At 50.1% G+C, this 22721-nt stretch overlaps 1 protein-coding gene and 1 non-coding gene across 2 annotated transcripts in view; both read right to left on the bottom strand.

The window, feature by feature from the left end:
* The window catches only part of RAB6B (RAB6B, member RAS oncogene family), a 57842-nt gene that overhangs the window by 3283 nt on the left and 31838 nt on the right, over positions 1 to 22721 (bottom strand). Inside the window, exons 3-7 of the mRNA XM_006051418.4 lie at positions 6234 to 6287; positions 5932 to 6037; positions 4316 to 4427; positions 3279 to 3372; positions 378 to 444 (exon numbers count right to left, since the gene is read on the bottom strand). Of these exons, the coding sequence (XP_006051480.1) occupies positions 378 to 444; positions 3279 to 3372; positions 4316 to 4427; positions 5932 to 6037; positions 6234 to 6287 (433 nt within the window). The remainder of the gene's footprint in view (positions 1 to 377; positions 445 to 3278; positions 3373 to 4315; positions 4428 to 5931; positions 6038 to 6233; positions 6288 to 22721) is intronic.
* On the bottom strand, positions 16375 to 16446 carry TRNAC-ACA. The gene has a single exon. It is a non-coding gene; the product is annotated as a tRNA-Cys (tRNA).

The following is a 22721-nucleotide window of genomic DNA, read 5'->3' as shown; positions in this document are numbered from 1 at the left end:
CCATGCTCAGATCATGTCTGAGTGTACAGAGGTGGAGATTCTGCTTGTCCACATGAAACACAAATCTGTGCTCACTAAACAGAAGGGAACTCACTTTTTCTCACTCCCTGCCCCACGCTGTCACTCCACACACATCCCCCTGGCACCCCCACTCTGTTCTGGAAGCTTCTTTGCTTCAAGCTGGACGGGGTCTTGAAGACCTCAGAGTTCAGCGTCATTCCTGTACATATGAGGCTCCACAGCACAGCTGCCCATCAGGAAGGCTGGCCTGGGGACCAGGCAAGGGTTTGTCCACTGTTAGAACATATCATGTGATAAATCCATGAATAAATGACTTCTGCAACATCTTTCACTCACTTGTCAAAGGAAAAGGATACTCCCTTCTTTGCTTTTCTCCTGGACATTCTCCATTCCAGGCAAAGCCGAGGCCACACGTCGGAAGAGCTAGGGAGAGGGGAGATGCAGCATGAGCCCCATCCTTCCCCCTCTGCTCCTGGCATGCCCACCTTCTGCCTCTTCTCACCCTGACCTCAGGCTCTTCTCCTGTCCTGTCCTGCTGACTGCCTCCTGGACAGCAGAGACTGCACCCTTGACAGAAGGGACTGCACCTAACTTCTCCCTCCCAGCCCCTAGCACCCCTCACGGCACTGGGCCCCAGCAGCCCTCTCACCCAGGCAGGCTGGCCTCGGGGTCTCGGGGGCTGAGTGTGGGTCATGGTGATGGCCAGGGATCCACCCCCGGGCAGAAAACGATCTAGGCCCTGGAGAGCTTCTGTCCCACTGGCCACCTGGGGGCCAGGTGTGGGGAAGTGGCTTTCAAGTGCCCTTATGACAATGACCCTCTCTTCAGGGAGTCTTGCGAGTCCACAGCATCGAGGCAGCTGGCTTCTAGGAGCCAGGGCTACAGTCAGAGTAGAGGAGACTTTTCAGAGGGAATAAGAACATGGGAGTGTGAGTGTGATATTGTGGGTTTGCTTGGGCGTGGGCGAGTGTGACTGTGTGTCCTGTGTGTAGAGGAGTGTGTGTGGTGTGGATGTGGATGTGCGGCATCTGTGTGTGTATGTGGGGGGGTGCGTGTGTGCGACATGTATGTGCACATGCAGGGTTTCTGTGCCTGTGTGTAAGTGTGCATGGAGAGCTGTGTGGTGTGTGTCTGCGCACATGTGCTCGCTGGGGCAGGGGTGGGCAGGGTGTCAGGGGTGCTGGCAGGACCTAGGGGGATGGAACCTAGGGGGATGACAGCAAGTACAAGACAGAAGATTCTGAATGCTCTTCCCATCTCTTGACAAACACCAACTGCAGGAACTAGGTGAGCTCTGGCCTTAAAACGTCACTGCCTGACTCTCTGAAGACAGGGTGAGGCTCATTCATGGTCTCATGGCAGAGCCCAGTCACGTGGGACCACCCAGGCTGGGTGACAGGACCAAACATGGTGAGGGTGAGGGCCCAAGTGGGGAAGACGCTGGTGGGTGGGGTGCAGAGAGGGGTAGGAGTGGGTGCAGAAGTCCAGTCACTACCCGAGCCTTCCTCCATGATGCCCCAGGCAGCCCCACTCCGCCTGTCTGGCTGTCAAAATAGTCACAGCCTCTGTCAATGGCCAAGTTGCCAGACAAACAGAAGCTCTAAGGGTCACATGGGGGCCTCTGAGAGTAGACAGGCTCACATTCAGAGTCCAGGAGCTTGCACTGCACGGAGACTCCTCTGAACCACCCAGGGTTGAACTGACTATACACAACTCTTGCTCAAACCATTGCCTGGCTTTCAGAATGTTCTGGAAAGGGGGCATTAGCATCTCTGTCCACTGGGGGCAGAGGCCACCTGCCCTCTGGACCACTGACCTCTGCTTCCCCGCCCTCCAGGTCTTTCCATCAGGACCGCACAGAGCCACAACCTGGTGTCTCCTGTAGGCCTCCAGGGACGGGGGAGGCTGGTAAGGGGGTGTGAGTTAACAGAGCAACACTGAGGCCCTCCAGCTGGGGCGGGGGCATCCCCTGGGTCTGGGAGCTCATTCTGTCCCTTCCCGCTCCTCTGCCACTTCCCACTGGCACAGCACTGCCCAGGCCAGGTAAACCCTCAAACCCTCACTGCGTGTGGCCAGCTGCTGCATGGCAGCTTGTCTAGTGCTCTTGGACACTGCTGGGGTGGCAGGGCAGAAGTGACCCCAGCAAGGCCCCAGTGCCCCTCCAGCCCCTGTGCCCATGCCAGTCCCCTGCCTGCGCAGCCCCCTCCTCGTCAGCTATCCAAGTCCTCTTTTCCTTGAAGACACAGGATCCTCACCTTTTTTGAACCCAAAACTCCTTTGGCAGGCTAGTGAAGGCTATGGCCTCCTTTCAAGCATGTGAAATGAATAGTCCACTGTCCATAGAATTCTCTAGGCAAGAATACTGGAGTGGGTGGCCATTCCCTTCTCCAGGGGATCTTCCCAACCCAGGGACTGAACCTGGGTCTCCTGCATTGCAGGCAGATTCTTTACCATCTGAGCCACCAGGAAAGCCCAAGTTTTATGTAAAGGAAACCATGTAGTATTGAAATAAATTTCTAAACTCTTTAAAGATACAGACTCTTGACACAGCAACACCTGTGTTCCTCAGGAATGTGTCAAAGAGCCGGAGCCGGCAGAGGACCCCCTGAGATACTGAGGGGGGAAACACTCAAGAGACTTGAGACACCAATAAAGCCAGGGGAGCTACTAACACAAGGAGTCCTGTTGCTATGCTCATGGCCACAGAAAATGCTGCCCATCTCTCAGGGGGTGGTGCAGAAACAGGTGCAGTTGTTTCCACCCAAGTCCACTGACCTGCTGAAGGCCATCTTTGAGAAGCCTCTTGCTCCGAGGCTCAGCCCTAACCCCACCCCTTCTACGGCTCCTCTGAGGAGTCTGACTCTGCGGGCCCTCCTCCTGTGAGCTCTAATCGCACTGAGGGTGGGCTCTTTTCCCCACGTCTACCTGGCCCAACACAGCCCCAGGCGCTTGCCAAGCACAACGCAGGAACCCCAAAATGCTGAGTGGATGGACTCTCCTGCATGCCCATCCCAAGTGAGGGAACAGGTAGGAAAGTGCTGCTTCTCGGCTGCCTAGAAGCTGGGGGCTGGACAGCCACGGCAGCTCAGGGGCCGCGGGGCTGGCTGCTGGGTGCAGCTGATCCCATAGCCCCCGATACCCTGAGGGCGAGCAGTTAGCTCTGGAGGAACTCACTCCCCATCGGGTGGGCCACCTGGTCACTAGCCCCTGGCACCAGAAGCCCAGTGTGGGCCCCTGGTCAAGGCAGCATGTCCCACCTGCTTCACGTTGTAACCAGTCTTCGCACTGGTCTCGATGAACATGACACTCAGTTCTTTGGCACGCTGCTCGCCTTCCTCTATGGTTATCTGCCTGGAGGGGAGATGAGGGGAACCAGTTTTCAGTAGAGAAGGAGCCCCCAGTCGGGGTGGAGGGAGTGGCCTCAGATGATGAGGGCACTTCGGTTGGCCTGAGACCAGGGCTGAACCCCAGGGCTCCCTCAGGGCACATGAGGTGCAGAGCAGAGCGGGAAGCCAGCATCCCCACTCCACTCCTTGGCAGCACTGTCCAGGCCAGGAGCTGGCCCTGTGGCTGGTGGGCTGCTGGCCCCTACCCACTTTTCCCAGGATCACCACTGCCGGAGCACACATTTGTCACACTCTGCCAGCCACAGACCACCTCTCTGGGTGGAACCACCAGCCCCATTTGCCAAATGAGCACATTGAGGTCAAAAGTAATGGCCCCAAGGTCACCTACTGCAAAGAAGCTGGGCTTTGAGCTCTGTTTTCTTCACTTCAAGGACAAGATTTTAATAAAGCAGCTTCTCATTCAGAATACTCCCTAAACGGTCAGAGTGCATTTCAGGAGGCCTTCAGTCCATGATTGGTTGCTTTATCTGCCCCAGGAGATAAGGAAAGGGAGCCAAGGTAAGCCCTATTCCTGGAGGGCAGCCTCTTTAGGGACAGTGTCACACCCAGACATAGAGCTGGACCAGGAAACTCTGTGTGTTTATGCCTGGGGACCAGGCCCTTCACACTCACCCCAGCATCAGCACAGGCATTTCCCAGGGGCAGGGCCAGTGGGAACCCGAGGGCCACTGTGTCCATGACTGAGCTGAGGCCAGGCCCAGACCATGCATTGCTGGGCTGGCCGGGCACATGGGAGTTTTCAAAGTCTTTGGGGCCCCAACGGGGTCCTTCCCAGATGCAGGGGGCTGGGTCAGACAGGGCGCTCATCACCTACAAGTCCCAGGACACCCCATCCAGGAGGTGTTGCAGAGGAGGGCGGGGGGTGGCCCAGAGCCCCCTGCACCTACCTCTTGTCAGCCAGGTCCGTCTTGTTGCCCACCAGCATGATGATCACATCGCTGCCCCTCTCTGTCCTGACATCATCAATCCACTTAGAGGTCTGCTGGAAGGAGTTGAGATCTGGAGGTGGTAAGTAGGGATAAAGCTTGGCATGAGAGGTGGCCCCATGGGAGAGGGGAAGGGTGGGTGGGGAGAGCGTGCACCCTCAGACACTTGGGCAGGGCAGCTGGGAGCACAGACCGGTGGGCCTGGACCTTCCTGAGAACACCTGGGTGTATTTGTGGAACTGTGCTGCGGGCCCCCGAAACCCCTCACATTGCTGAGCCACCCACTGTGAGGAGGTCATGGCACCTGGAAGGCCACTGGGTCATGATTCGCTCCATGGACTAGTGGCTTTCGGGCCCATCTGAGAGTCAGATCTGACTTTGCAGGCTCAGAGCAGAGTGAGGTATGAGTACAGTGGGTTTGGCTGAGCTGGAAACACTGTGACGCTGCGTGTGGGAGAGACCACGGCAGCCCTGGGGCAGGAGGGCCCTGCAGGGTGGCCTCCCACCGACAGGAGCTCACAGAGGTTTCCAAACAGCACCCTCAGGCCCTGCAAGTAAGGGGAGTAGGAAGTGGGCCTGGGAGCAGACAAAAGCCAGGAGAGGCCAGTGTTTTCAGGGCAGTCCCCTCCTCAGTCAGAAGCTGAGACAGGCTCCCAGAGGAACAGACATAGGGTGATGCTCACCACTCAGCAGCCTACAGGCCCAAGGGGAGGCAAAGCTCCCTGTCCTGGAAACCTGGGCTTCCCACAGGCATCAGGGGCCCAGGCCTCCTCAGAGCCCCGCTCCCATGCTCTCAGGTGTGCAAGGAGCCTGTGGTCAGGGAGACGGTGTGGGGAGAAAGTGGGGAGGGCTAGAGGTAGCAGGCTAGGGCATCCTCCCACCATAAGCTTGACTGCAGCCCAAGGGCTTGCGAGGTATGTGCCATGACACCTGCCTGGGGAGTGGGGCTCTGCACTGGGCCCTAGCCCTCATCCCCAGCACACAAGTCTCCCTCAGGGCTGTGTGTCTCTCTCCAGAGCAGCTGATTTGGCCAGAAGAGCCACAGGGAGTGAGATGAACAGCCCACCCATGGCCCCCAGGGACCCACTGGGCCTCCCCTCCGAGAGCCCTGTAAGGAGCTGGGGCGCTGCTAATAGAACCACAGTTGCCAGTCAAGGCTGGTCCACGGACCGGCATCTTTTCACACCTGCACGTGTACACACACACCATACAAAGAAGTTGCTCCCTAGGGGTCTTTCTGGCAGCCAGGGCCCAGGACGGTGCTGAGGGGCAGGAGAAGGGCCAGCCTTATGAGCATCTGCTCTGCTCCACACACAGGCCTCTGCTCTGAACAGGGCCACCCTGGTCCAGTATGCCGTGCCCGGTGCAGGATGGGGGAAGGCTCAAAAGCAACTCACTCTCCACTCTGAACACCTGCCTTTCTGCAGTCAGAGGACAAGCACACACACATGTATATGCACACACACACACACACACGCACACACACACACACACATGCTGCACCCTGGCTAGGGCCGCACCTGAGCCCTGGAGCCCTGTGAGCTGTCCCCTGCCCAGCACCCAGCCCCCATACTCACTTGTGATGTCGTACACCACCACGGCCACCGTGGAGTCCCGGATATAGCTGGGGATCAGGCTGCGGAACCTCTCCTGGCCGGCTGTGTCCCAGAGCTGCAGCCGCACCTGTCGCAGGGTGGGCAGGAGGTTCAGGGCATGGTGAGGTCCTCAGGGTGGGAGCGGGGGGCTGGGGGAAGTTCTGCGGTGCTGGCACTGCCAGGTCTGGGCAGGTATGGGCTTTTAGTGGTGCCCAGTACAGGCCCCAGGTGATAGGTCCCAGGGAGCCCTCCCTGTCCTCCCAGGTCTCCAGTCAGGCACTCACCGTACGATCCTCCAAGTACATGGTTTTTGACAAGAAGTCAATCCCAATAGTTGCCTGTTAGAGAAGAGGACAGAACAGTCAAAACTGAAAGGTCGCAGGCAGGAGGGCAAAAGCTGAGTCATCCGGGCAGGGACACAGCCAGCAAAAGGGGTTACCACCCAGGCCAAGCCTTGGGTGGGTTCTATTTTGCTGTCCCACACCCGAACTCAACAGTGAATCCTCTCGTCCCTCTCAGAGGAAATGAGATGAATAAGGATGAGGACAGGTTGTTTTTTAAGAGAGTGACACACTCTTTGGAGAGGAAGAGAAAAGTGCTTCAGAAAAAGGATAAGAGAACAGGGGAGGAAGCTTGCTTGTGAACAAGGCCACTGGATCTCCTGCCCCACTCAGGTGGGGGCCTGGAGTAGCAGGAGCTGCGTGGTCTCCCTGTCCCAGCCTGCTTGTGCCCTGCCCACCTCCTTGCCTCCCAGCCTCTGTGGCAAAAGCCTCTCTCCTCAGACCTGGACTTCGGGTGCCTAGCTTGGGCTCACTGCTGCCCAGGTCGGTGGGGGTGGAACGGGAGCAGGGCAGCTTGCCGGTGTGGGGGCAGAGAGCAGCTGGCTTCCCACAGGAGCATCACATCCAGCCACAGCAGCATCTTGCTGGGAAACCCCACTGGCTCTTTTCTACCCAAACCAACACACTGGAAGTCAACTGTCTGTGTCATGCCTGTGCTTCCACTCTCCTGGCATCAGGGGAGGCAGCTGGACCAGAGGGAAGGGCCCAGCACTCAACTGCTGTATGGCCTGAAACAGGCCACCCAACTTTTACGGGCCTCACCAGCACGCAGTGTTTGTGACAGGAGCCAAGATGCTGTCAACGTGGAACAGTCACCGCCACGCAATTAATAACAATGAAGATTCAGACACAGCCTGAATGTCAGGGCACCGGTGAAGTACAGTGTGGTCCCATATGATGAGAGCTTGGCATTCATTAAAAATCACGTTCTTGAAAAATATTTAAGGATTTGAAGAAACAGTCATTAAGTAAAAGAAAGCAGATTACAAAATATCAGCTTGATTAACTGAAGTAGAGATACAAGCATTTTTCTTGTTTTCTTAGATGCGGAAGTGAAGGCACGGCACACTAAGGCCTTAACAGTACTGACTATTAAGTGCTGACTATTAACACTGACATAGTGTCCAAGTACTGACGCTATGGGTGATTTCTGTTTGTTTGTTTCCTTCATTATACTTGTCTCCATTTTCTACAATGAACATATAATAGTTCTAAAAGCAAAATTTTAAGTATTTTATTTTAAATATAAGGTTTTAAAAAAAATAAGCTTAGTTGAATGGAAAATTGACTTCTGACTACAAAAACCACAACCAAAGAAACCCAAAGAAATAGAAAAGCCCAGGTCTGCAGGCCCCCAGCTGACTGCAAGCAGGTGTCTGTATACCCCCGACTCCCTCCAACTTCACAAAGGAGTTAAGGTGGCTGCGTCCTCCTGGGAGCTTGCTTTAGTGCAAAGACAGGGAGTGTCAAGGAATCATACAATCCTAGAACATTCATGCTAAACAAATACCTTAGACACAACTCAGTCCTCTACTCTGGAGACCAGGAAAGTTAAAGCCCATGCCTACTGTGACTCTGCCAACCAATGGCAGAGATAAGAGGATTGGCGTAAAATCTTGGCATCACTTGGGCACTTTCAACCCAGCTTTGTACACCTGTCCAGCATGGTGTAGCCGTTGGGGAATGTGGAACTGACCAGCAGCTTGTGGAATGAGCTTTCTTCCTTAATAGCTACATTACGTCCGTTTTATTAGTATATGTTAGAGCAATGATCCTTGTCTGCTGATGCCCACAAGGAGAAATATACAGAGTAGGTGGACATCCCTCAACTCCAGTGCTCAGTGGGCTCCCCAGCGCCTGCCAAGCTCCTTCCATAAAGTGACCCTTGAGCTAAAAACCAGGTTCATGACCTCAAGATTGGTGACAGGGACTGGTGGCTGTCCCCAACATGAAGTCTCCCTTTATACAGTATTAGGGCTCCAAACATAAAAATGAACTCATAGCTGCCCCAAGTAAAGACACTATTTCTCAGCTTTCTTTGTAGCTGGGTGGCTAAGTTCTAGTCAATGGGATGTGAAGGTGACATGTGTACCTTCTGAGATGGGTCCCTCATGGGGAGGCGGGATCTACCCATAGCTGCTTGGAATAAAGACAGGTGATAATAAGTCATACTGGCCCATCTAGATGAGAGTGACAGAGTAGTGATGACTGGTGAACAAGACAGAGGAAGCCTGAGTTCCTGCCCTGTACAGCTTGTCTCTGCAGCCTGAGACTCTTAGACTATTGTGTGACAGAAAACTGAACTATCTTGTCTAGACTATTGTGTGACAGAGAGCTGAACTATCTTGCCTAAGCCACAGTTATTTGGGGTTTCTTTTTAACATACCTTAGCTCTGACCTAACTAATAGAGCAAAGAACCACAGAGAAACATACCCCTAACAGGGTAGGCAGCATGGATGGTGATGGTGATGTTCCTGATGATAACGTAACAACGATACCATTTCAGCTCATATGTGCTTCCATGGAGGACAGAGAAGTCACCAGATGACATGACAAGGATTGTGCCATGTGGATCAGGCCCTGGTAAGCCTGATCAGTGGCCTCCATAATCATAAAAGCCATCTACTGAACACTCACATACTTTACTACCCCTAACAACAGTCTGAGCAAGTCAGCAGTAATGATGAGTCAGGCTAGAAGGACCAACTTCCTACCTCTCCGGCTCTCTCCCACCTTTAGTCCCACTTTAACGCTTCTTTTCATATCAGAGAAATATCTGGTTCCTTAACTGCCCACTCTCTTAGACCTCTTCTGGCCACACTTTCCATCCAACTAGGCTGCTGAGCCACTGCAACAAGACCTTCCTGCAACCTGGTGCCGAAGCACGTGTCCTTGGACACAGCTGAGCCATCAGCTCTGCTCAAAAACGTCTCCCTAAATTCTGCTTCTGATGATGATTAAATAGCTTGTTTTAAACTAACCCACCCAAGCTGCTGCTGCTAAGTTGCTTCAATCGTGTCCAACTCTGTGTGACCCCATAGACGGCAGCCCACCAGGCTCCCCCGTCCCTGGGATTCTCCAGGCAAGAACACTGGGGTGGGTTGCCATTTCTTTCTCCAATGCATGAAAGTGAAGTTGCTCAGTCGTGTCTGACTCTCAGCGACCCCATGGACTGCAGCCTACCAGACTCCTCCACCCATGGGATTTTCCAGGCAAGAGTACTGGAGTGGGGTGCCATTCATTGCCTTTTCTGAACCCACCCAAGACAACTATTATAAACCCTGGACAAGTACAAGAAATAATTTGCAATCACTGAGAAGTGACCAAAACAGGCAGACAAATAGAGGGGTTATAATCTCTAAAGGAAACAAAGAAAACAAAGTGAAATCCTATGCTTAACCAGCTTTTCCCCTGAGGTAGCTTTCTAGTCCCGCCAAGTTAGAAGGACTTGGTAACACCTCAGGCTTTTCATTAGAACCCCAGAAGGGTCAGCTTTGGGAGAAAGGACATTATCTCAGAAATAAGGGTTATATCAGAGGACTAAGGGAAAAACAAAGAGAGACCTATCCTATAAAAAGCTTTCAACGTGGTAAGTGAACCCTTCAAAAAAAATCAGTTGCACATAATTTAATGCCCTATTGAAATAAAATTCAATACTTTTCAGAGGAAAGTAACAGAATTCAAGAATCTAAAACTTATTCACAGTGTCCACTACACTATGAGAAAGGATTAGACATGAAGCAGCAAGAGATTTAAGCCAATAATTGAGGGTTAAAAAAAAACCAATAGAAACATATCCAGATGACCCAGACATTGGATTAACAGACAAGGACTTTAAAATAATTATAAATGCACTAAAAATGGAGAGGAAAAAGATGAATATAATGGGTGAATTTCAAGAGATATAGAGAAACTAAAATAAAACCCAGAAATCTTTTTTAAAAAATATTTATTGATTTGGCTGCACCAGGTCTGAGCTGTGGCCTGTAGGATCTTTTAGTTGTGTCATATAGGATCCAGTTCCATGACCCAGGAATTGAATCCAGGCCCCTGCATTGGGAATATGGAGTCTTAGCCACTGGACGACCAGTAAAGGCCCCAAATCCATAAATCTTAACACACAAAAAAACACAATATCTGAAATAAAAATCCCCTAGGTTTGAATAATAGCAGCTAGGACACTTCAGAGGAAAGGGCAGTAAACTTGAAGACAGGTCAAAAGAAATTGTTCAAATTGTAGCACAGATTTTAAAAAGATAAATTAAAAATGAATAGAACTTCAAGCACAGTATAAAAGACCTGATATATATATATATATGCATATGCACTTGGGTATATATATATATCAGGTCTTTTATACTGTGCTTGAAGTTCTATTCATTTTTAATTTATCTTTTTAAAATCTGTGCTACAATTTGAACAATTTCTTTTGACCTGTCTTCAAGTTTACTGCCCTTTCCTCTGAAGTGTCCTAGCTGCTATTATTCAAACCTAGGGGATTATATATATATACGCATATGCACTTGGGGGAGAAGGCAATGGCACCCCACTCCAGTACTCTTGCCTGGAAAATCCCATGGATGGAGGAGTCTGGTGGGCTGCCGTCCATGGGGTCGCTAAGAGTTGGACACGACTGAGCGGCTTCACTTTCACTTTTCACTTTCATGCATTGGAGGAGGAAATGGCAACCCACTCCAGTGTTCTTGCCTGGAGAATCCCAGGGACAGCGGGGCCTGGTGGGCTGCTGTCTATGGGGTCGCACAGAGTCGGACACGACTGAAGCGACTTAGTAGGAGCATGCACTTGGGCTTTCAGAAAGAGTAAAGGCAAAAACAAAACAAAAAATGCATCATAGCCAGATACTTTTTCAATTTGACTAGAAACATCCACGCACAGAAGTTCAGTGAACCTAAAACAGGATACAGACAAAGAAAATCACACCCATCCAAGTTGTAGTCAAACTGCTAAAAACTAAAGATAAAGAGAAAACCTTGACAGCAGCTAGGAAACAATGACAGGAGTGACGGTTGATTTCCCTTCAGAAACAACTGAGGGCAGAAGACAATGGAACAACCTCTTTAACATTCTAAGAGAAACAACCACCGCCATCCCTATCATGTCAGCCCAGAATTCTGCAGCTAGTGAAGATTTCCTTCAACAGTGAGGGCAAAACAGAAGCATTTTCAGATAAGGGAAAGCTGTGATGATTTGTCACCAGTGAGCCATCATTATGAGAAATACTTCGGGCTGAAGGGAAATTTTACTGATGGAAGTTTGGATCTTTAAAGAAGGAATCTAGGAGCACCAGAAAAGGTAAGTCTGTGGGTAAATATAAACACAAGTGACTTGTCCTTGACCACCTCCTACTTCTATCCATATTAGCAATAATTCATAACATCCTCCCCTCTGTTTGTTCCATTTCATCTTCAATCTTCAGCGAGACTTACTCTCAGAAGATGGCCTCAAATCTTACTTTATATTAGGTACAAACCACTTCATTCCTTGCTTTTCCCCCTCTTATAATAATAATAATTACTGTTGTTACAATGACTAAACATTTGAGTGCTTATCATGTGCCAGGCATTGTCCTAAGTGCTTTATATGTATTAATTAACTTATGTTAACTTGTTATGAGTTATATTCTTTAGTATTTGTACATTTCTGCTGAGAAAACTGAGTAAAGTTAATCCCTTAACAACGTGGGGGTTAGACTTCCACACAGTGGAAAATCTGCGTATAACTCATAGTTGGCCCTTGGTATATGTACTTCAATTCCTCTGTTCAACCAACAGCAGATGGTGAAATTCTGTAGTATTTAATATTGAAAGCAATTGCATAAAAGTGCACCAGCCCAGTTCAAACTCATATTATTCAAGGGTTAACTGCATTTGAGGCATTAAATTCTTTGCCCAGCATCAACAGCTGGAAATGGGAGAACCAGGATTCAAAGGTATTTGCAAAGATGTCTATGTGTGTCCAGCTGTATTCCCATCCCTCCAGGTGCTGAGCATTTGCTCCTTCTATCAAAGCAAGCCTCTCCCTGGGTTCTCTTGGCTCTGGCCCTCTCAGCCATCAAGGATCTTTTCTCTGTCTGCAACCTTTCATTCTCTACTCACTCTTTCCTTTCATCCAAGAAACATTCTTAAAATTCTTGCATCTTTAAAAAAAAATCGGTCCCTATCACTAAGTGGCTCTCTAGCTTTCTGCCAATCTCTCACCTCCATTCCATTGGTATGCTTCTTGGGAAAGGGCCCCAAGCCAGCTATCCCCACCTCTTCTCCTCCCACCCACTGCTCAGTCAAGGTGGTCTGGTTCCTGCCCATCTGCCCACTGAGGCTGCTCTGGCTGTGGTTGCCATGGCCATTCATCTCCAAATTGTAAGGACACTCTATAGGCCAGACTCTACTAGTAATAGATGAACTTGACCCAGTGGAACAGTCCTCTTCTTTGACACTCTGGCTTCCTTTGCTTTCATGACATGACTCATTTCTGGCTCTCCCTGCCTCTCTAACTGCTGTTCCTCATTGGCCTCTTACAGGATCCTCTTCATTTCTCTGTTCTTAAAACACTGGTATTCCCAACTGTTTTGTGTTAGGTACCTCATTTACATTCCAGTCTACATCCCAGGCCTCACCTCTGTCCTGAGCCCCAGATCCAGGTAGCTGATCGCATACTGGACATGTCCGTCCATGTGTCTTCTAGACCCCTCACTAAACTAGCCCACTCTCCCCTCCTGGCTTACTTCTACTTTCCCCATCTCCATGAAAGGCACCTCTACCTCTGTAGGTGCCCAAGCCTCCGGAAGCCCTCCTGAGTTCTTCCCTTGTTCTCAAGTCTTCTTCCCTTGTTCTCACATCCTCACAGTCCACTCCCTCACAGTAGAGAATCACTGAGCTGACACTTTGCCTCCAGAGTGTTTTCAACTGCCCATTTCTCTCCATTCCCACCATCACTGCCCCAATTCAGTCCCCCAGCCTCTTTTACCTGAATAGCTGCAACAGCTTCCTGACTCATCTCTCTGCCCCCAGGTGCTCCCTGGATAATTTTTAAAATTTATTTATTTATTTTTGGCTAGTCTGGGTCTTCAGGGCTACATGCAGACTTTTGCTAGCTGTGGCGAGCGGGGGCTGCACTCCAGTTGCAGTGTGAGGGTTTCTCACTGTGGCATCTTCTCTTGTTGCAGAGCACAGGCTCTGGGTGCACAGGCTTCAGTAGTTGTGGCTTGTGGTCTCTAAAGTGTCTGTGGTGCACGGGTTTCGCTGTTCTGCGGCATGTGGAATCTTCCCAGACCAGGGATCAAACCCATGTCCCCTGCATTGGCTGGCAGACTCCTAACCACTGGACCACCAGGGAAGTCCCTCTCCTGGATAATTAATCTTTCATGTAGCACCAGCATTATCTTCCTAAAACATAAATCTTACCATATGACTCCCCCTACTGCCTCCAGGAAACCGTACAAACGCTTGAGCTTGGCCTGCACAGGGTTTGCTCCTAGCTTCCCCTCTTTGATCTCATTCCCCGCTTGCCCAGCTTGTACTTTACACTTTTAGCAATAAGACTGTGGTCAGGACTCTTACACATGTCACTTTGTGTTTCTGTGCATTTGCTAATGCTGTTCCCTGCCTTTTCTAATGCTCTTTCACAAGGTTAAAACTTATTCAGAGATCAAGATCCACTCCTTTGCAAGTCATTTTCCAAGCCCTCAAGTTGGCCTCAGGGCCCCTCTTCTAACAGTTTCTCTACTAAACTGGAAAGATCTCACGTTGGTCAGTTTCTCCCACTGGCCAGTGATTTGGTAATTCTCAACATGTAGTCCATGGACCACTTGCCTCAGAATCACATCAGAAGCTTGTTAAATATGCAGGTTGCTGAATCCAACCCAGACAGACAGAATCATAATCTCTGGGATGTCAGTCTGGGAATCAGAATTCCAGACAAGCCCTTGGATAACTCATTTGAGGAATAAAGTTTGCAAATAGCTGTGCAGACTCTGAGCTCCTGCTATAATTGGTCTGAGGAGGCTATGGTACCCAGAAGGAGGGGCAGATTCCCTGCCCGAGGTGAGAGACAAGGAGATGCCCATGCCTGCACAAGAAGGGACTAACCATGGATGAAGAAACCAAGGCTCACTCAGGCTTGAGGTCGCCCAGGTGGGTGGCAGAGGCAGGGTTAGGGCCCAGGTTTCCCTGACTGCAAAGCCCCTCCTCCTGACACTTGAGATGTATTCCCTCTGCTTCCTGAAGTCCCTTCATTTCTGAAGCTCTCATTGACTGTGTGTGTGGGAGTCACACCCTGTCTGGCTCCTTAGTGTCAAAATCTGTGGCCATTGGCCATAGCTTGGCAGAGTCCACCTAAGAGGAAGGTCATTTGCATTTCAACGACAAGAAAAGCCAGCTAAGGGCAGAACAGAAACAAGAACTTTTAAGATGGCCTTGAGTACCAGAAATTTTCTAGCTCATCAGCATCATTTATTTTTCCAGACACAAGGCACAAGCAGCTGGCCCTACAGTACTGCCAGCTCTAGCCCATGACTCCCAGACAGGCCAGATCTACAGGGAGATGGCAGTAATGGTCTTCCCTGGGCAGCTCCTTTCTGACATATGGTGTAAGTAAGTAATACTCATTCACTTATCACTCTTGAGTGCTTTCTATGTGTGATTCGCAGACCAAAACAGACTCTTGTCCCTGTGTATAAGGAGCTGTTCACTCTCCTGGAATGCTCTTCCACATGGTTAGCACCTATTCAGAGTTCAGGATTCAGCCTTGAATTTCCAAACTTGTGGAGGAGCTAAGATGAGCACACAGAACTAATCAGAACACAGATTAGACAGATGGGCGGGACTATTGTAATGGAGGGCATTAAGAGGAGGGGGCTTCCCATGTGGCTCTAGTGGTAAAGAACCCGCCTGCCAATGCAGGAGACATAAGAGATGCAGATTCAATCCCTGGGTGGGGAAGAACCCCCGGAGGAGGGCATGGCAATCCACTCCAGTATTCTTGCCTGGAGAATCCCATGGACAGAGAAGCCTGGTGGGCTACAGTCCATAGAGTTGGCACAACTGAAGCAACTGAGCAGGCGTGCATGCAGAAGGAGGGAGAAGTAGTGGATTGGAGGCACGGGGGAGTAAATCCCAGACACGGGGAAGAGGGGTTCTGATTTTGGCAATAGCAGAATTCCTATCAGACCAACCCTCCTGCAGACTACAATGATAAACTCTGAGCAAAATGTAACGACTACCTGAAGGCACTTACAAACAGGTAGAATCTAGAGGGGAGTCAAAAACTTAAGAGAATGGCTCTGGGTGAGCCTCCTGTTTTTATGATTGTTTATTCACCTGAAGGCAGTCCCGGCTGGAGCTGAGGGGTAGGGGCTAACACTTGGCAAGAAACCCATAGTCTTATTGGTTAAAAAAATGAAAGAACAGGTCATAAAACTATCACAGCAGCTAGAAAATGTGGAAAATCCTGGAGATGAGAAAGCCACAGACAGGGCACCCCAAATTCTGCATGAAAATGCTACTCAAATCCCTGGCCCAAAGAGACCATAAGCAGCTTAAGACTGAAAACCAAACAGACAGGCAAACAAAGCTGAACAGAACTTTAAATTGCTGCCTACCACAGGGAGGAGAATTGAAAATCTGGGTTCAATGAATATTATTTCAAAGGAACAAGCAGAATCCATAGTCTTAATCACAATGTGTAGTATACAACTCAAAACTACTCTAAAGTGAAAGCCATATTCAATAAAAAAAAAAAAAAAAAAAAGAATAAGTGGAGACCAACCTTGAGGTGACCTAGATGCTGAAAGCAGCAAGCATTTTTAGATACCTAATATAATTATGCTCAAGCATATAAAGAAATATATGCTCATAACGAACACCCAGATTTTAAAATCTCAGCAGAGAAAGAGAAACTATAAAGAAGCAAATACAAATTTAGAACAAAAAATACAATATCTGAAGTTTTAAAATCGTGTCTGACTCTTTGTGACCCCATGGACTGTAGCCTATCAGGCATCTCCATCCATAGGATTCTCCAGGCAGGAATACTGGAGTGGGTTGCCATTTCCTTCTCCAGGAGATCTTCCCAACCCAGGGATTGAACCTGGGTCTCCTGCACTGTAGGCAGACGCTTTACCATCTGAGCCACCAGGGAAGTCAAAATGCTTAACAGTAGACAGCAAATGACAGATGAGTCAATGAATTTGAAAACAGATCAACAGGAATTGTTTGAAAGGATAATATGGGAACACCAGACAAAAAGAACAACTAGCTACCCAGGCAGGCCATGGGCTTCCCTCATAGCTCAGTTGGAAAAGAATCTGCCTGCAATGCAGGAGACCCAGGTTCAATTCCTAGGTTGGGAAGATCCCCTGGAGAGGGAAATGGCAACCCACTCCAGTATTCTTGCCTGGAGAATCCCATGAACAGAGGAGCCTGGCAGGCCACAGTTCATGGGGTCGCAAGAGTCAGACATGACTTAGTGACTAAACCACCACCACAGGCAGGCCACATCCTCCTAAAAAGGCTCCAGAAATCTTGCTGATTTCCTGTTACGTGCCACAGCCTCCACTCCCTCCAAAGTTCAGTAGAGGTCATACAGTGTGTGTGTACTGATGGGAACATGTGTATGAATATGTGTGAGTAGACGTATGAGTAGAGACACGCAGGTGTGCATGCAGGTGGAAAGAAAAAGATGTAAAAAGATTGTGAGGCATGAGTGTGAGGTGAGATGAGGAGGAAGTCATTTCTGCTTTGAAGGTAAAGTAAAAGTGAAAGCGAAGTCGCTCAGTCATGTCCGACTCTTTGCGACCCCGTGGACTGTAGCCCCCCAGGCTCCTCCGTCCATGGGATTCTCCAGGCAAGAATACTGGAGTGGGTTGCCATTTCCTTCTCCAGGGGATCTTCCTGACCCAGGGATCAAACCCAGGTCTCCCGCATTGCAGGCAGACACTTTAACCTCTGAGCCACCAGGGAAGCCTCCTTTATCTTGAAGGTAAAGCCCAGATCAATGATACGCACACAGCCCTGGTGATGCCAGAGGCCAAGGGACTGAGATGACCAGGAGCCTCCATGGGGGAGGAGGACAGATTTCTGACAACAAACCTAGACGCTCTGTCAATGCCTCCTGGGGTGGAGGACTGCCAGCCCTGGAGGATCTGGCATGCAGCTAGCCGAGTGCCTCATCCAAATGGGTCCTTGGTCTGTTTTCAGGGACCTCTGCCAGTGCCTTAATGGGCTTGTCCTAAAATAATGACAGCCTCTTTGACCCTCAGCTTCCCATCTCTAAAATGGGGACAATCATAACTTCCTTCAAGGACTCTTGGATCAAGTGAGTTAGACTATGTGAAGGTACTCTGTACAAACAAAATGAGGACTGATCGACCGATGGTAGGATTTCCAAGAGAAGCTGTAAAAGAAACCCACCCACTCAACCTACAGGAGACCCTCCAATAACGTTTCTCAGGCTGGTTTTGTGGAACATAGCCTCCTGAGAGAGGCCATCTACAAGGATGAAAGTGAACTGTGATCAAGTGTTTCTAGGAAAGGTTTCATGTTCCAGCCCGTAGTGGGAGGCCATAAAGCACAATGACACAGCAAAGGCTCTGAGAAGTCCTGCACAGAACGATTTCATGTAATCTGATGTTTCCCAAACTCTTGGTCCTGGGAAACTTGGTGCTTATAACTGCTATTCACATCCCAGTAAACGAGTGTTCACAGAGCCTCAGGAAAGGCTGGCCTTCAGAGAAATGAGTTCCAAAGGAACCACAGAATTCATTCTCTGTATTCTGTTTCCTCTTATGAAGTAGGTAGTGAATTATTCTTGCTGGAAACTATTCCACAAAGATGTAAAGAGGATATCAAGATAACAAGAGCAGCAGGCCTACCTCTGAGGACTCTCCATGACCCCCACAATCCTTCCCTCCCTTCCCCTCCTTGGCTGTGCTGGGTGAGCCTCCTGTACTGCCTGATGCCCTTCCAAGGAAGCCAGACTGCATCCTGCTGTGGTTAGATCACCCCAAACCTGGCAGTGCTTATTTATTCCTTTAATATTGCCAACTGTACTGCTTATGAAAAATGGCAGGCACTTCATCTTATACAAAAAAGGACGGACCTTAACAAGGCGGATTTCATAGTTGCATCATGTTTATCTTCTTCCGCAGGTATGTTAACTAGTGTTAACAGGGGCTCAGACACACAGTGAAGAATGATGGCACATTATACGCCTCCCTCTGCACAAAAGCTCCCATTGGCCCAGCACATGCCAGAGGAAAGAGATGTTTCCTGAGGCACTTGTTGACATCGTTTTTGCTATGTGCATTTATTATGAAATGTAATTTTGTATCCACTTTCTGACAAGACACAGTAATAAAGTCTGTGGTAGAAATTTGCATGGTAATTTGCATAAGTTGACTCAAGATTCTCTTCTCAGAAAAGAAATCATGAAAAGGAATATATGCGTATCTTCTTTCAGCCTTGGCCAGGCCTTGGCCCGTGGCTGGGGAAGCATCTTGGCAAGTAGCAGAAAGCAGCTGGGCATGGCAGGCCCTTGACAATGAAGCTGCTGTTTATGCCCTGCACCACCAACTCTCAGAGGAGAGTATCAGGGTAAAGTCATGCAAATGAGCATGCAAATGAAGCTGGTGAAACTTAGGGATTCAGACCAGCAAATGGGTGCGGTGGGGGAGGGAGACAGCAGCTTCTGGAAAACATGCTGGGCAGGGTCTGGCCTGGCCAGCAGCTCAACCAAGTACCTTGGGGGAGGGGCGGTTGGCTGAAAGGCCACAGGGCAGGTACCTGGATTCTTTCCAACACTTTAGCCTCAAAGGTTACACAGTCCCCATGACCACTTTCCTCCCAAAGGGAACCGGCTTGTGCTAGTCACCAACCAATATAAATATGTATTGATTGCTCTTTCATTTCCTGACTGTGCTCTAAAACATCAACCAACAATATATACTTTCCAATTTTAAACAACGGGTTGTATGCGTGCATGCAAGTTGCTTCAGTCATGTCCGACTCTTTGCAGCCCCATGGACTGTAGCCCACCAGGCTCCTCTGTCCATGGGATTCTCCAGGCAAGAGTATTGGAGTGGGTTGCAATGCCCTCCTCCAGGGGATCTTCCTGACCCAGGCATTGAACCCACGTCGCTTATGTCTCCTGCATTGACAGGCAGGTTCTTTACCACTAGTGCCACCTGGGAAGCCCAAATAAGGGGTTCAGTCAGTCAGTCAGTCAGTTCAGTCGCTCAGTCGTGTCCAACTCTTTGCGACCCCATGACGTGCAGCATGCCAGGCCTCTCTGTCCATTACCAACAAATAAGGGGTTAAGTTTCATCAAAATTAGTCAATTCTTCCAAAAGCTACCCAGATGCCGAGGGATGTGTGGCCTGAAGCTCCCTGAGAGCTCTCCCACAGGCTCACAAATGCACAAGCCCTCTTCTCGGCTCTCAGGGAGAAAGAGGTTCTGGGGGGAGGACTTTTAAGTGCATCTACAAGTAACCCACAAAATAAATTAGGAAGGATTACTAACCTGGGCCAGAGTTGCATGATTGGGCCACTTCCCTTATGAACACTAGCAGGTGCTATTGGACTCCCCTAACACCAACTGGCAACCTCCTACTCCCTTGCAGGGCTGGAAACTGTGAAAGAAAAACTCTGCTTTCCCAGCCTCTCTAGAGGGTAATGGTGATCAGGTGACTCAGTTCTGGCCAAGAAGACACAAGCTGCAGTCTGCTGGAGGGGGATGGGATTCTAGGGATGTTCTTGCTATCCTTTTTTTTCCTGCCTTGAATGCAGAGGTGATGTCTGAAGCAGCAACAGCCAAGATGCATGAAGATATGAACCCACAGAACAAGAAGCCAGAACAGAATGCCCAGGGGCCTGGGACACGCCTGATGGCATCACCGCACAGCTGGGCCAGCTCAAGGCCCACTGTGACTTCTGGCACCTGAAAAACCAAAACCCTCCCTTGTTTGAGCCAGGTTAGGCAGCCTTCTGTACTAGAGGCTGACCACATACCTAATTTTAATATGCTTGACAAAAGAGTGGAAGAGAAGCCAGAGGAGAGGAGGGAGGGAAGGAAAAGATGTCACAGTCAATCTGCCCTCAGACCAGTCCTAGGTAAATGTCCAAATGAAGCACCTGGGTGACTGGTGCTGCTCCAGGGGGTGTCTGAGGGCAGGGTCATCTTGCCAAGCTGCCTGGCATTTAGGGGTATTTCACTGTATAAGAGTGTTGCCTCACATTTTGACCACAGAACCCAGTATTTGTGAAACATGGAACTCTTTCTTAACTGTATTAATATGATAAAACCATCATGTTGCTAGAGTTGGCCAAAGACAAGAGTTCAGGGTTCTGCCAGAAGCCTGGGGACCTGGCAGCACCCGACAGAGTGCCAGAGCTCTGCACAGATGCACATGCAGGCCTGGATAGGCGGGCCGCGGTTTCCCATACAAACACTCTGTGAGCAAGTTGTTGTTAACTTCACTTCATCATCATCAACTTCATCTGCAGTGGAGTTGTTGTTTAGTACTGCTCTCTGTAGAGTATGGTAATGCACGTTGGTATCAACAGTATTTCTGACCTAAAATTTCCCATCATCTAGGCTTTAAGGCGTCCATGAGCTATGCTTTAAATACAAATTGACCACATTCCTACTGCTGAAGTTTGAGGCCACTGATCTAGGTGATGTAGGGGTTAAGTGCCATCCAAATAATTTCTGGATTAAAAATGCAATACTAAGAAAGTGGGATGCTAGCCCAGACTCTCAGCCAAGTGACAGCGGTGGGATTTCAACCCAGGCCTCTGAAGGCAGCATTGTTTTGGAGAAAAAGAAGGAGCTAATATCAGAGGATGTGCTGACTCAGTGTGTGACTCAGTTCTCCTCAGGGTGTGACCCCACTCTGCCCACCTCGACAGGGGTGAAGACCCTGCCCTGTCTCCTCAGGTGCCGGGTGGTTACCTGAACACCACCTAAGCATACGTGGCCTCTTGGATTCTATGGAGAAAGGCCTTTCTTCCTGGCCCTCCGCCTGCTGTCTACAATCTGACCCAGGAAACTCATCAGCTCTTAAGGCTTCAGGGATCCAGATCCTGCCAGCCCTTCCTGGGCCCACTCACATAACAGCCATTTTCAAACATCTTCACTTGGCTGTTCTACCATTACTTCCCACTCGACTTTTTGTTTTCCTTTTTGTTGATGGTACTGACACTCTTCCGGGGTGTCTGGACAGAAACCCAGGGCCACTCAAGCCTCTCCCTCCTCTGCACCCCACAGGCCTACTCTGCTTGCTCGCCCCTCCCATAGTTCTGTGTGTCCAGCCCAGGCTTGGCCCAGGCCCCCTCACTCAGCCCTGCATGACTGATGCGTGATGCCCCTCCCTGCCCTTCCACCCGCAGAGCTACCCCAAGTCTGTGGGCCCTGCTGCAACTGCCATCCTGCCCTGGCCCAGGCCCCCAGGCCCTTCTCCTACAAACTCTGGCTTCTTTGATTCCCATCAGAGCCAGCCTTCAGGAAGCCCCACTAGCTCTCCACTCTGCCCCATGAGCCCAACCCCCTCCCCGAGCATCTAGGGCCACTAAAGCCTCATCAGCAGGATCCCAGATAGGTCTGGTGGGGAACCCTGCTCTGCATGCCTGGGTCCTCATGCCAGCCCCTTGGGGCCTCAGGCAAGTTCAGCCCCAGACATGGGGGCGGGGGGACTCGCTGTCACACAGGATGACGTTGAACACCCTCTACCCTCCATGCCCTGCCTCAGGGCACAGCCAGATTCCGTGGCAACAAAGAGTAAGCATGTGGCAAACGTGTTGTCAGAGTACTTGAGCAGGGAGGGGGGCAGGAGACAGAGCCAGAGGCATGCAGCAAAGGTGGGAGTGAGGGAGTCAGTCCTGAAAACTGTCTGGGCACCTCAGCCAATGAAGGCGAGGCAGGAGGGTGCTGCTGGGCTACAGGGCTGATACATGAGGTATGAGTGGGCAGTGCTGGGGAGTGAGCACCATGCAGGGGACAACTGGGAACATCCCCAGAGCCCTCGGGGTTGATGTCTACTTCCCAAGTGTCTCTGCCATCATGTTAAGAAAAACTAACATTTCCCTCTCTCCATCTCCAGAGAATTTATTAAAATGGGCCTGTGTACGCACAGAATTGGAGCCCCAGCCTCCCAGCCTAATTACCATGTTAGAAGGTATTAGGAAAGAAATTCCACCTGCAGTCAAAAAAAAGAAGTCAGAAAAGCCTGCGGTGGGGAGGGCACTTGGGCTTTCACTGCTTGTTTCCATGGCACTGGACAATGACACGGGGCCACTGTGGCAACTTAGTGTGATGGGGTCTAAAAATCAAGGCAGACAGTCCCTCCTGACGCCACTGTGGTATGAAGAGGCACCTGATACCAGCTGTGGGCAGGCCCTGGGAGGGCCCCTGAACGCGGC

This window comes from Bubalus bubalis, chromosome 1 (genome assembly GCF_019923935.1).
Source record: "Bubalus bubalis isolate 160015118507 breed Murrah chromosome 1, NDDB_SH_1, whole genome shotgun sequence".
NCBI lineage: Eukaryota > Metazoa > Chordata > Mammalia > Artiodactyla > Bovidae > Bubalus > Bubalus bubalis.
This window is presented reverse-complemented; position numbering and strand designations above follow the sequence as displayed.